The 14,679-nt window shown below is 42.4% G+C and overlaps 1 protein-coding gene across 1 annotated transcript; it reads right to left on the reverse strand.

Moving 5' to 3' along the window:
• Positions 1-1,666: 1,666 nt before the first annotated feature.
• On the reverse strand, positions 1,667-3,183 carry LOC131879013 (hemagglutinin/amebocyte aggregation factor-like). Its single transcript, XM_059225206.1, has 4 exons — positions 2,986-3,183; positions 2,202-2,327; positions 1,898-2,112; positions 1,667-1,825 (listed from the first exon to the last, which is right to left on the reverse strand). The coding sequence occupies exons 1-4, from the start codon at positions 3,106-3,108 to the stop codon at positions 1,780-1,782; spliced, it is 510 nt and encodes a 169-aa protein (XP_059081189.1). The 5' UTR covers positions 3,109-3,183; the 3' UTR covers positions 1,667-1,779.
• Positions 3,184-14,679: the final 11,496 nt, after the last annotated feature.

Genomic DNA, 14,679 nt, shown 5'->3' on the forward strand with positions numbered 1-14,679 from the left:
ACTTTTCAGTATTTTGGAGGACTACACCTAAATCTTTCATAGATGAGATGTACTCAATATCTTTACCTCCATTATCTATGAGTGGAGTATTCAAAGGAGTTCACCCAAAGGTTATTGAGCGGAATTCGATTCCATTCAGGGTCATATTATTTTCGGTAACCCAAGAGTATATTTATTTCAAGTCCTTTGCAAGGCTAGTGGAATCTTGGCCATTTCTACCAGAAACTAACTTTGTGTTGTCAGCATAAGAAGACACAAGGTCGAACAAGTCCAAAGATGTTTCACTAGGAACATCACATGAATAAGAGAGCTCTCGTATTGAGAGAGCCTGAAAAAGTTAGGATACTTTACGTCATCAAGAGCATCCATGAGCTTTGTCCCAACCCAGGATTTAGGGTCAATTCTAGTGACCGTAGAGGCTTAATGTGCGTTTTGAGAGCACCTTCAAGCCCTCAAGAATCCAGGCTACTTCAAACAATGAAGTCCACTTTGCCTCTTTCTCTCGCTCCTTCATTGTTTAATTTGCTTCCCTCTAATATTCGTAAGGAATACGTAGGTCTTGTTGATCCGGTAGCATCTTTCAAGTCAGACTTGGACAAATTTTTAGATAGCATTCCAGATCAACCCTACGTTCAAGGACTAGCTCGGTCTGCTTACTCAAATTCGTTGGTAGACCAAATATCATATAAAAATAATGAAAAGTAAAAAAGACACGAATAATAACCTTTCATTTTAGTAGGACTTGGGGTTGCATTCCCTGAAGCGGTTAAAAAAGCCCGTGAAAAACCAAACCCAAAAAATGTAAAAATACCAAATGGAGCATTTAGACACTAGGTACTCATCTTTGTATTGATATGTTTCCCTCCCCACCAACGTTTTAGATGGTATGGATCTCAAAATGTGAAATTTGGAGCTTAAAATACTTTTATTACAAAATTTTCACAGTAGGATTAAGGCCTCCATTGAGATTGATCGATTGAAAAAGCATAGTAGAGTGGTTCTGGTGGGCAAGTCGAATCCAAAAGCATTTTTCTCTTATGCAAACTGTTGGCGAAAGATGAAAAACTCTGTAGGGCCTTTTGAGGTTGATGAGGAAGCCGTTAGTGATGTTGAAGCTATGTCACTTGTCCTGCTAATCAACAAAGTCTTAATCGATTCCATTGAAAATCCCGGGGTCAGAATTACCGGACCAAATTGCTCACCTACTCGTTCACGGTGGATTGGAAGCAGGGCAAAGATCACTGCATCCCAGGTGCTTTATCCCGCGCTCCCGTGTCCGATCCGGATGATTCTGACACTTGTGACCTAACTATTGGGATGATCGTCGCGAATTCGGCCCCCAACGTGTCGGGGGATTTGGTCCTTGACAGCTTGAGTGCTTTAGCACGAAAAGACGAGGTATCGAAAAACTGAACGACGCGCTCGTCAAACCGTGTTCTGGCCAGGTTTTTCGAATGACATGGCCACCGCCATAGAAGCCTGCGCCGGTACTCGGTCACCCCCTTTGATCCCATGTCCCAAGCCACTGGAGTTCGTTCGGGGGCAACCTAATACTCGCTCGGCTGGTCACACACAATTTACTTGCATCTCTCCCTTAATTTTCAATTAGCAAACGTGAACAGTGTTCCGAACGGCGCTTGAAACTGAGCCTCAAAATACGTCAACATAATGCTAAAAACGTTTTTATTGCCTTCGTTTCATAAATGTGATTCTCCATCACACTGACAAAAGAAAAGTCATCCAAATCTAATCCAATCCAGAAACAATCCAGGAGGTTGTTTAACATGGAACAATCTTGCAAGTATGGAAGTGCCAAACACGATCTCTGAAAGTTGAAATATTGACAGAAATCTAGAAGTACCCATCAATTTTATCATAAGGGGCAAAAAGGACATACTCATCATGGTTGCTATGGACGGAATCAGCTCCAGTCAAAAAATATCCAGGATCGACCCTGAAAGACAGTGGTCCGTCATATTCATTTGCTGCGGCGGAGATTGAGCACTCTGAGTAGCAAATGTTGGGCTTGGTGCAGCACTTGAAGCTCCAGACACGGTCTTCGTCGTGGTTGCTGTTAGTAGATTCCACACCAGTAATCACTCCATTACTGCACTGTGAATACAGATCAGATTTAAAGTTTCTATTTCCCTTCAATTGGGGGGGGGGGGGGGGGGGGAGATATTTGAGGCTGTGCCAATTACCTCGAAATTTAATGGCCCGTCATATTGATTCACATCACCTGACCACGAACAAGATTCAAATTCGTATCCAGAAGGCTGGCATCTCCAGTCCCAAACTCGGTCCTCATGATGGTTGTCATGGATACTCTGCCAGGGGAAGGGAAGACAATTAATGATATATAAATTTGTTTTATTCTCAATGGCACACGTATCTTGCCATGTAAGCTATTGATGGCCAAGAATGACGTAATTGCTCCTCTCATAGCTAGCCCTTAAATAAAAATTATGGCTTTTGGGGCAAAAGGATTTCTCAACAATAGCAAGTACCTATTTCTGCAAATTGGGAGCTAAATTTGACATTTTGAGATTCATACAATCTACATAAAACGTTGATGGGTAGTAAAATATATTAATTCATAGATGAGTAGCATGGGTGCAAATGTTCCATTTCATAGTGCAGGGAATTACATTTCCAAGAGAGCTTCAGACGTCCTCAGTAAAAATTCCACAAGTTCCCAGATCTAACGGCTTTAACTTAAATTTGGTCTAAGATATAAACTGGAAAAGGGTAGCAAAGAACACCAAGAACGAATTGTGAAGAAAGAGGTCGCAAAGAAGAAATACGCCCAAAACGAAGAGGGACTAAATCTTTTCAGAAAGATAAAAGATAACAGGCTAAAAATGTGGACCAGAAATTCGCTTGAGAGCACGATTCCACCCAAAAAAACGTTCTAGAAATCATAGTCGCGTTTTTGGTTGGGTATTAGCTCAATTTCGAGGGCTCGTCAACTATATATGACATTACCTGGACCTCGTAGATGGAATCATTAGGAGGACATTCCTTTTTCAAGAAACCATCGTAATCATTGTCCCAAGCTGATGCCAGGGCAAGAAGAGTCAGAAGCGAAGTGATGGAAAGCCAACTCATTGTACAATCAAGGGCTTTGCAGCAATCTTTTGGTCAAATAACAAGCAAATGCTGGCTGTCGACTGGTACTATCAGAATATAGTCCTCGCTCTTTTATACTAGATCCGAAGCCTTGAAAAATAGAGCAACATAATGATAAGGCCGAACAAGCCTACCCTTAAACAACTGTTTTTAAATTTGTTTGAATATGATTGTCTAATAAAACAATGAGCAATACTTCTAGTGCCCTATGAACTTGTTGTCAATGGCAATACTTGTGGTTCAAAGTCGAGAGATATGGGTTGATTTTAAACGTTAGCAAACACCCTTTTTCAGTCTCCTTTCAAAAGAGAATCCAAGGACCACTGACACTAAAGCATCTTTCATGGAGCTTCGTGTAAACCGGAATGCTTTATTCTGCAATATCATATAACATGTTGACACCAATTGAGCATGAGTTCATCATCAAGTTACTCAGCCCCCCCGGAAGAAAACCAAATAAGCGGAAGAAAATAAAGAAGAAAATCAAACAAAAAAAAGACCGGACAACTAACCAGCCTGAAAAGGAACAACATTTTTGACAATTCTTCTGGAGCGTGTATATATTTTGTTGGAAATTGCATTGACCCTTCCGTAAGCCGGCTTCAATCGATCAATGCTAACAGTTGTACGTACGTTTGTTTTTGACGAGAATGATGAAAGTTTTGTCATTTCTCTCGATGACCTTGAACGGGCCCACATAAGATTGAGTAAGTGAGTACCAAATCTTGTCCACCCTCAACCAAACGTGCGAGCATGAATTGAGATTAGTCGGAATAAATGTGGGGTTTTTGGCCATAAAAGGCTGTGGGAGAGGGCACATAACTGCGAATGGACTCAAACTCGTCTTGGAAAATTTTGGTTGCGGAATTGTTTGCAGCACTGGTATCACATATTACACCTGGCACTCTCAAACTGCTACCATACACCAGCTGGGCCGATGACAACCCCGAGTCTTCTTTAGGTGCCGTCTGAATACCTAGAAGCACTATTGGGATTTTGGGAATAATTGGGAATAGCAATCACCCCCAGCCTGCCAGGCACAAAGCGACTCCTTCAATTGGCGATGCGGTCTCTTGACTATGCCATTTGATTGCGGATGCTACGCCGTTGTGTGTTGTATTTGAATCCCCAAGAAAGTAGATAGTCTCTCCCACAAGGACGAGGTAAACTGAGAGCCCCGGTCTGAAATTATAGCCTCAGGCAACCCATAACGGCTGACCCAACCATTCAGTAAACTTCTGGTGCACGTCTCAGCAGAGATATAGGGTAAGGGGTTGGCTTCTGGCCAACGAGAAAACCGATCAGCCACGGTCAAAAGGCAACGCGCACCTTGGGAGACCTCCAGGGGTCCCCCCAATCCACGTGAATCATCTTAAATCGAGCTGATGGGACATCCATATGTACCACCGGGGCTTTGGTGTTTCAATGAAATTTGGCCTGTTGACATTTTTCGCACTTGGAGACCCAAGCTGTCACATCCCGGGCCAGACCATGCCACTTTCAGAGGCACTAGCCACAAGAATATCGTCAAGATATGCAAAGGCAAAAGGTAGATCGCCTAACACAGAGTCCATAAGGCGTTGAAATATTTGAGCCGCGTTTTTCAAACCAAAGGGCAGGCGCACAAATTCAAACAAACCAAAAGGTGTGGTTATGGCCGTCTTTGCCACATCATCCGGGTGCATAGGTATTTGATTATAAATTCTTACCAGGTCTAGTTTGGAAAATATCGTACATCCAGCCAAACCATCCATGAAATCCAGTATGTGAGGCCCGGGATAACAATCCGGTACCGTAAAATCATTCAAACACCTGTAGTTGCCCACCAAACGCCATGAACCGTCAGATTTTGGGACGGTGTGCAAAGGAGAGGCAAAAGCAGAAGCAGAACGGCGGCAAATCTTCGTGTCAGACATGGCTTTGAATTCCTTTTTGGCTACCGTCAATTTTTCTGAGACGTTGTGGGCGAGAGAACACAGATTGATTGTTGGTCTGGATGCAGTGGGTCACAGCGTGTTTTGGATGTGTGTCATTGAATGATGGTACTAGGTGTCCCGGGAATTCGTCCATAATGGCGGCAAAAGGGGACACCTCCTCGGATCGCAAAGTGGCTTAAGCAGGAGCCCTGCCCCGGCTTAAATAACCTGTTATGACACGCTTAGACAACGGATTATACAGACAGTTATGTAAAAGATCCATCACCAGGTTGTTCGCCCTCAAGAAATCCGCCCCCAAAATGGCCTGATCGAGTTTTGTAACGTAGAATGTCCAGTTATAAACATCATTGCCCAGATGAACATTTCAAGTTCTGGTTCTAAAAGAAGAAATTGTCGAGTCATTAGCAGCGGCAAAAAGGGGCAAAGCAGGGGAATGGCGAAAACTTCGAGAGATTGGAAGGATGCTTACTTGCGCGCCGGAGTCAATATGATAAGTGGTGTTATTGAGTTTATTAGTAACATAAAACAAACGACCACCAATGACATTTATTGATGGCCGTTTTCGAAGTTTCTCTGTAGGGTGTTCACTTGACGAGGGCGAGATGGATTGTAGGTACATGGTGGCTCATAATGATACGCCTTTTTTCCCACCTTTGATGAAGGCGGCACCAACCCTTTCGAAATGAGTTATCTGCCCTCGCGTCCGTAAGCTTTGTGTAAACCGGAATGCTTTATTCTGCAATATCATGTTACGTGTTGACACCAATTGAGCATGAGTTCATAATCAAGCGAGCAGGACCTACAACACCGTTGAGACATTATTGGATAACCTTGGACGTAAGACGCTTTTTCCTACAAAACAACCATTTTGTACGAACCTATATTACCCAAAAGTAGCTAACTCGAATAAGTTAAATTTCATCGTTTTACTCTTTTGGAAATCTCATTCAAAATAATCGAGTGCGCTATTTTAGGCATATTTTGGTAATGCTCAAAATTAGTTTTCTTGAGGCACGTCAGATTTTCCATACAAAAATACTTGGTCAGTTGAAGTTTTCACATCCATTTCTTAGTGTCTTCATTCACTTACAGGGGAACACAATTGATAATTGAAAGGTCAGCAAAATCCCAGCCCTAACAATAAGTGGGCCCATGAACTTTTAGAAATACTGTAATTTTAGGACCTTAATCATGGTCTCTTTGGGTTCTATGTTAGCTCTTTTGTCTCCAAAATAGGCACTCCTCGACTCAACTCATCTCACTCTGGCCAAAATCATTTAAGTCACCATACATTAGGCAATTTGACGCCTTGCACTTGTGTTGGCAATTGGCATATTCCAGTTCACTAACTCTGCTCTCTGCTTTCTTACGGATTCGCATAGGTTCCCAAGATTTGATGCCATTGTAGGAACGAAAGGTTCAGAAATCTTTGAACGACTCAATGTTTATTTCTCTTGACGTCACTCGACGTCGCCTCAACCCAAAGAGTAACCACATGTAAATCGGAACAGCTTTGTTATGGCTTACGCCATCTAACAATATGAAATAAGGAAATTGAGCGAACATGCTACAGGTCCCCCCAAGACCTCCTGATCTGATAAAAAGATAGAGAAAAAATTACAGGTGAACAGGGCGACGAGATATTCTTCCAGAGAGGGTTCTCTGTCCTAAAAGTTCTGGTGGGAGAAAAGCTGGTTTTAATCGATCAATTGAAACTGTGTCGTGCCTTCCAGATCGTTTGATGATGAAAGTATTTGGGGCCTTGGAGATGACTTCATGTGGGCCAGAGTATTGGCGTTGGAAAGGTGACTTATGACCATCAATCGGAAGGTAGACATGGGTGCAATGAGACAAAGCCTTTGGGAGGTAAGAGTGTTGGACCTTTTTGTCAATGGTTGGTATATTATTGGGCATGCAGTTTTGTAATCAGATTAGATAATTCGAACTGGGTGTATGGCCGGAAGGGGTAAAAAATTCTCCTGGCAGACAAAGAGATGTGCCGTGTAGGAGCTCTGCGGCTGAAGCTTTGGGGGCCTCACGCCAACTGGAACGGTTTCTAAGAAGGACAAGGGGTAAATGGGTAACCCAATTTGGTCCCGCCAAGTTGGCTCAGAGAGTGGTTTTGAGCTGTCTGTGAAGACGGTCAATCAAACCGTTTGGATGAGGGTGATAGAAAGTCATCATGGAGTGTTGAACACCCATGAGCTTCATAAGCTGGACCCGAAGGCATGAAGTGAATTGCGTCCCTCTATCTGAAGCGATTTGGACAGGCGCGCCAAAGCGGGAAATCAAGGTGCTCAGTAAAGCTTGACCGCAAGTTTCGGATTTGATGTCAGGAAGCGGCACTCCCTCCGGCCAACGACAAAAATGATCCATAATGGTTATGATATATGTCATGCCTCCGGATGGTGGCAGGGGTCCGACCAAATCCAAGTGGATAGATTCAAACGTGAATCGGGGATAGGAAAATCTTGCAATGGAGAAATTGTGTGACTTGCAATTTTGAAGATTTAGCAATCGTGGCACAGTTTACACCATCGGCGAATATCTCTCTTCATTCCGAACCAAACAAAACGAGCACATATTGAACGTGTGGTTGGTAAATGTCCACTGTGACAGACACATGTGTCCTCGGTTTTGAGAAAGGTCCATAAAGATCGGTATTCCATTAATCGAGGAATTTTGAATGTGTAGAGACGACGTTTCGTATTGCTTGCGTTCCTGAGGAGTGAAAGTCGAAAAATCAAGATTCTTGAGAGATTAATTGGGGAATTCAAGGGAATAGATCCTTGAAAAAACATCTGCCACCGTGTTAGATCGAACACTAATTTGCTTAAAATGGGACACGAGTTCAGAGAGGAAGAGCATGTGTCTGACTTGACGTGGTGAGTGATCAGACTGTGTGGCCAACGCGGATATCAAAGGCTTGTGATCCGTATAGAGTGTGATGGGGTGTCCTTCAACAAAATGACGGAAACGTTTAATGGCCAAATAGCAAGCCAATAGTTCTCAATCAAAAGTGCTATATTTGGCTTGTGCTGCCGTGAGCTTTTTTGAAAAAAAAGGCAAGGGGTCGCCAAACACCATTTTCTTTTTGTTCCAAAACACCTCCAATGCCGAGTTCAGAAGCGTCGGTTGTGATGGAGGTTTCATCATTCATCATTGGATGATTCGCTATCCAACGTCCACTTTATGCGGCCTTTCCCAACAACTGCTTTGTGTAATGGGGCGAGTATGGAGGCCTCAGAGGGAAGGAAACGGTGGTAGTAATTAATCATACCTAAGAACCGTTGTAATGTAGGGCGATCAGTTGGACATGGATAATCCATGAGGGCTTCAACCTTCGAGGGAAAAGGCGAGATTCCTTTGGAGGAAACTAAGTGGCCCAGATATTCCACCGATGTAACCCCAAACGAGCACTTTTGACGAATAATAATCAAACCATTTTCCGAAAGCCGTGAGAATACTTGGGTTAAATGATCTGAATGCTCAGTTGAAGACTGAGAAGCCACCAGAATATCATCCAGATACACAAATGTGAAAGGAAAGTCGGTCAGGACTCGATCCATAAATCGCTAAAAAGTTTGGGCTGCATTTCGCAAACCGAATGGCATTCTTAGAAATTCGAATAAACCGAATGCGGTTGTTATAGCCGTCTTGGGAATGGATTCTGCAGCCGTGGGACTTTGATGGTAGCCACGTACGAGGTTGACCTTTGAGAAAAATGAGCAACCATGAAGGTTGGCTGAGAAATCGTGGATATGTGGGAGGGGATAGCGGTCGACGGCGGTCTGTAGATTCAGACGACGGTAGTCTCCACAAGGGTGGAACGATCCATCGGGTTTTGGAACCATATGAAGGCCAGAGGCAGTATTTGATTCTGATCGGCGGCAGATCCCCATCTTCTCCGTCCTGCTAAATTCGTCTTTAGCTTTTTTAAGTTTGTCACCAAAAAGCCGTCTTGGACGAGTAAATACTGGTGGAGGACCTGTTGTGATGACGTGATGCTCTACCCAGTGCTTAGTGATCTTGGACGAGAAATGGACGTTTATGAGCTCCGGAAATTTAGATAGGAGAGTCTTCCAAGGGGAATCGGTTGGTTGGTTGCCAGACGCCAGGATTGCGCGAATTTCTGCCCCATGACCATCAATTAACCGGTTATTTGCTGGTCTATGGTCATGTGGAACTTTATGAAGAAATCGGCTCCCAGAAGGGGGCTTTTGACATCAGTAATGGTAAAACGGTGAAGATATGTCCGATCTCCTAGGTGAAAATGAAGAGTTCTGGCCCCCCCATGTGTGGATTGAGGAACCGTTGGCAACAATTAGCATTGAAGAAGAACAAACTTCACCTTTCACGCGGTCAGCAAACGAGGGAGGCAAAACAAAGACATCTGACCCTGAATCGATGAGAAATTACATCTTCGTTTTGCTGTTTCCTGATTTGTGAGACCTGGACTGTTTGAGCGATTGGGAAGCGGAATGCTAGAGAAAAGACAAGGAGAACGGCAAGAGAAGGCATTTGGACCGAAACGGTAATGAAATTTGCAAATAGTGTTTGGACGTTGTTTTTTGGTATTTTGGGACTGGCCTCGTTCGAACTTCTTCAAGAAAAGCCTCGTTATCCGACGTGCCGTCTAAAGAATTTAAATTTACAGTGAGTCCTTCACATTCATCACGTGAGAACCTGGTTTTGCTGAAGCATTGATCGTACTTTGGGCTTCGTGGCAAAATGTGTTAAAGACAGAGTGGTGAGGTGAGGTCTATAGCTAAACGGATCTCAGCTGGCAGCCGCAAATATATCGTTGTTTTCATGCAGGGATGAACTGATTCCTCCGTAAAAAAATTGCACGCGTTGTCAGACTTCTCTAGGACATGTGGAGGACAATGAGGAAGAAGCTAGTTCCATTGCCTCAATCCAACAATCAGCTTTTGACTTTCCACACTCATCCAACAAAGTAGTTTTTAACTGGGAGTAGCGATCAAGGACTTCATCCCCCAAGGATATAAAACGATGCACCTTGGCTGAGGTGTCGCTGCCTAAAGATTGGACGATGTGGAAAGACTTAGTTGAATCGGTTGAAATGTTCTTAAGACGGAAATTTGCTTCAGCATTTGCGAACCAACTGACTGGATTGTTGGCCCAGAAACCCGCCAGCTTTAATGCAACGGCATTTAACGATACGGGTGAAGCGTTAATTAATGATAAAGTGGAGACGGCAGCAGCGACAGCTTGTGAAATAGAATCGCTGAGGAGCGAGTCCGGCTTTTGGTCACTAGGGCTGGCCGCATTATTCATCATTACTGTTAAAAAAAACGGTGTCACAATTTGTAGGAACGAAAGGTTGAGAAATCTTAGAACGACTCAATGTTTATATCTCTCTACGTCACCCGACGTTGCCACAACCGAAAGAGTAACCACATGTAAATCGGAACAATTATGTTATGGCCATAAATAACGTCATATATAGTCGATCAAAGGCGTGCGATCACTTGTTTTCGTCTCAGCTGTCGCTGGTGGAAAAAATGTTTCATTCGTAGTTAAGCTACTTAGGACAACTATGGTGCAAATTTGAATCGTTGACGGCTCGTCCAACATTCAGAGTAGAAACTCCTAATCGACTCCTTGTCAAGCAATTACTCTCGTCTAGTAAGCTTGATAAAACGGGTTTGAGTAAGTTGTCCGACCACATTTTTAAGAACGAAATTTTGAAGGGGTTAAAGTGGGGCTCAAGTTAAAGTTTTCATCCATGTGGTGGAAACACTTAACTGAAACGCAAGGAACAAGCTGGGTTCAGGCTGACCTCCAGAGGTGTCGGAATTACCTTGTTTACGTATAGGCGCAATCATGTCGCCCACATTCAAGCACATTGTTGGGAGATTGAAACGAAATTCCGAATGCCTCATCATTGCGTTGCAATTTCGGATACATTTTTTTACACTTTCGAGAATTTCGAGATGCGTTGCTAAACAAGGCAGACAATAGAGTACATGATTTGCTCTACTAATGTCCGAATCTTTTTTTGACATGTGAGTCGTATTATGCCCTAAAAAGCATGTTTTTTTATTATTCTACCTCTTCTTTCTACCTGTATATTTGGAAGATTAAAAGAAAATTAAGATTAAAGAGGAATAACAAATGTTTCATGAGAATAATTCAACTTGCCTGAAGCGAGATTTCATGAAATGTACTTGTCCCTTTTCCACCAGCGTCAGCTAACCTGAAAACATGCTCATGCGGTACAGCTCCTGTTGAACTTAAGCATTCTAGTTATGGTTTTCTATGGTTATGGCTTACGCCATCTGTTAATATGTAATAAGGAAATTGAGCGAACATGCTACACCATCTCAAATATGATTTTAAAGTGAATAACATGAAATTGCCATTCCTCTTTCTCCTATAGTAACCATCTCGATGACTACAGGATTTTTTCCTTTACAATGGAAATCTGCCAAAATTTTGCACTTTTCAAAGGGGGAGACCCCACAGATTGTGGTAATTTTCGCCCAATCAGTATTTTATCGTCACTCTCGAAAGTATTGGAAAACATAGTTTACCAACAAATGTATAAACCTTTGAACGACGATGATCTAAGTGATGTACAATTTGGATTCCGCTCTAATAATTCAACTATGCATGCCATACATAACCGTTTGTAGAATATTTCAAAGAACTGTACGTATTTTCAATAGGACTATTTACAGATCTAAAAAAAGTGTTTGATACTGTTTACTACGATATTCCTTTAACAAGATTAGGTTTATATAAATTTAGTCAAAATGTTTTACGTTGGATAAAGAAATACCTTGAGAATAGGAAACAAACAGTAGAAATACAAGGACATTATCAGAGCCAGCTCTTGCAACATGTGGTCTACCTCAATGTAGCATTTTAGGCCCTCTTCTGTTTTAATATATATACATGTATATAAACGATCTCCCCAATGCAACTGACCTACAGTCACTTCCAATAAAACAATAGATCAAAGGTTTGACAGAAATCATACGTCCTCATATTCCATCAAATGCGTCGTGCAAAATCGCTTTTCTTGCACGAGTCATCGACCTCATCCTGAACCTTTACTTGCCAATACTCCGGGCTTAACGGACGAGTAGTGGGAGGCTCGCTCCACCTGTTCTTCCCCATTATCTTCTGGTTAACGGATCGCTGCACAAGAGTGCATATATACTATATAGGGAGATGGTTCTAGCGCAGTGTTAACGCGCGACGAGTTAAACTCGGGTTCATGGGTTCGATCCCAGGTCTCCCCCCCACTTCTAGTGGATCATCGCCTCAATGGCGGCGCCAGAACCCAGAATGGGACGAAATAGATGTATATACTGTAAACATTGTAAAAGACCTATGATCCAATGAGAAATATTCTCGCAATAAAGAATATATACTGTGATATTTTTCTTATTCCTATTCCTCTTGAATACTAGCCTTATGGCTTAAGGGGATCTTGGGGCTTCCTGCACTTTTACACTTATACTTATTTTATCTCTTTTCTACTTTTACTTTTTACTGTTCATCTTTTTCACCATTTTGGAAGTTCAACCTCAAAACTCACATGTAATCATGCAGGCTTAATCAAAGACCACTGGATGCACCCAAATACATACATACAAGCACATTTCCAGGCAAGAAATTTGGAATTGTAGCACACATACGACCTCTTTTGATTACTAAACTGGCATTTTTTGGTACATTCCGTTTGTTCTGGTAGCAAAACTTACTTTTCCCATAAATTAATATTTTTGTAATATCTGGTTGCTCCTTCACATGTCCTTCAAGCCATTACTTTGATTAAAAGAAATGTTCGAATTCTTTGTTAGATCATGAATGAATGACACTTATTGTTGAGAGATGGATTCTAAAATGGATGAATTGAAATGACATTTGGCGAGTAGTGAGTGAAGTAGAAGGGTACGAGATAAAGAAATAGCGACGGATGACAAGGATACAACACATTTATGGATACTTTTCTAAATCAGAATTCTAAAGAGAGACAGCTCTTGTATTGGGAGAGGTTAGAAAGGATGGGATTGTACAGTATTCAGAGAAGGTACAAAAGGTATCTGATATTGTATGTTTTCAATAGCATTCATGAGCTTGTCCCAACCCAGAATTTAGGGTCAATTCTTGTGACCATAAAGGTTTAATATGCGTTTTGAGAGCACCTTCAAGCCCTCGAGAATCCCAGCTAGTTCGAACAATGAAGTCCACATCTCTTCTTTCTCGGGCTCCTTCATTGTTCAATTTGCTTCCCTCTAATATTCGTAGGGAATACGTAGGCCTTGTTGCTCTGGTTGCATCTTTCAAGTCAGACTTGGTCAAGTTTTTGACTAAAATTCCCAATCAACCTTAATTCAAGGATTGGCCAGATCAGTCAACTCTAATTTGTTGGTCGATCGAATTATACATATCCCGTGTAAATTAATGGAGAGTTTGCTGAAAGACGTCATTGTTGCCCATCTAGATGATAGGTCTGTTCTTGTGGGCACACAACATGGCTTCAGGACAGGACGGTCTTGTGTGACAAACTGGTTGGAACATTTGCAATTCGTGACTAGTAGATTGGAAGAAAAAACACCAGTAGATACAACATATCTCGATTACTCCAAGGCGTTTGATATGGTTCCCCATCAGGTACTCATAAACAAATTGAAGGGAGCGGCCATTGATGGTTATCTCTCGGACTGGATCCTGAATTGGTTATACGAAAGGAAACAAAGGGTTGTCGTGAATGGCTTCCATCCTGATTGGAAACCGGTGACATCGGGGGTTCCCCAGGGTAGTGTCTTGGGGCCAATTTTATTTTTGGTGTTTGTGAATGACATGCAAGTCTCCATTGGAACTCGCATGTTAAGTTTTGCTGACGATACGAAGATATTCCGTGCTATAAAGGACGACATCGATGCCTCAAAGCTGCAAGAGGATCTGGATCGTCTGGCCTTGTGGTCAGAAATGAATGGGATGAGTTTTAGCGCAACGAAGTGCAAGGTGATGAGGTTTGGTGGGTCGACTCATCGTGGCCTATATAACATTGGTGGGACACCCTTGGATGTAGTACATCAATACAAGGACTTAGGGATTGTGGTCGACTGCGGGCTAAAATTTTCTATTAATACTGCACTTCTGATTAGCAAGGCCAACAAAATCATGGGCATTATCCGTCGCCATTTTAGTTCAAAGGAGCCAGCACTTCAAGTGAAACTTTTCAAAACATATGTGATGCCAATACTCAACTATGGCAGCCCGATATCCTCACCATATCTTGTAAAGGACAGATCAGCTTTGGAGATGATCCAACGACGCTTTACAAAATACATCGCAGGCATAGGCCAATTATCGTATCCGATGCGCCTTAGAGCACTATGTTTGGACACTTTGGAAGAACAAAGAAGAAAGTGTGATCTTGTGCTATTGTATAAGTACATTCAAGGTCTGGTCCCTATGCAAGATGAGCAACATTTTGCCTTTGCAAAGAATAAGTGTCACCTCAGGATTGGCTTGAGATCGGGTGGTTTGGAGTTGTGGAAACCATTTGCCAGACAGTCCTCAAGGGCGAATTTCTTCTTTGTACGTGTGGTTGATTCTTGGAACAAATTGC

This window comes from Tigriopus californicus, chromosome 4 (assembly GCF_007210705.1).
Source record: "Tigriopus californicus strain San Diego chromosome 4, Tcal_SD_v2.1, whole genome shotgun sequence".
NCBI classification, from domain to species: domain Eukaryota; kingdom Metazoa; phylum Arthropoda; class Copepoda; order Harpacticoida; family Harpacticidae; genus Tigriopus; species Tigriopus californicus.

What these genes read in the sequence shown, in the direction of transcription:
- LOC131879013 (XM_059225206.1), bottom strand. Translation starts at nt 3,108, where the DNA reads ATGAGTTGGCTTTCCATCACTTCGCTTCTGACTCTTCTTGCCCTGGCA. An exon ending in ATTCCATCTACGAGGTCCAG is followed by an intron (nt 2,328 to 2,985) that starts GTAATGTCATAT and finishes TTCCCCTGGCAG; the next exon opens with AGTATCCATGACAACCATCA. An exon ending in GTCCATAGCAACCATGATGA is followed by an intron (nt 1,826 to 1,897) that starts GTATGTCCTTTT and finishes TTCAACTTTCAG; the next exon opens with AGATCGTGTTTGGCACTTCC.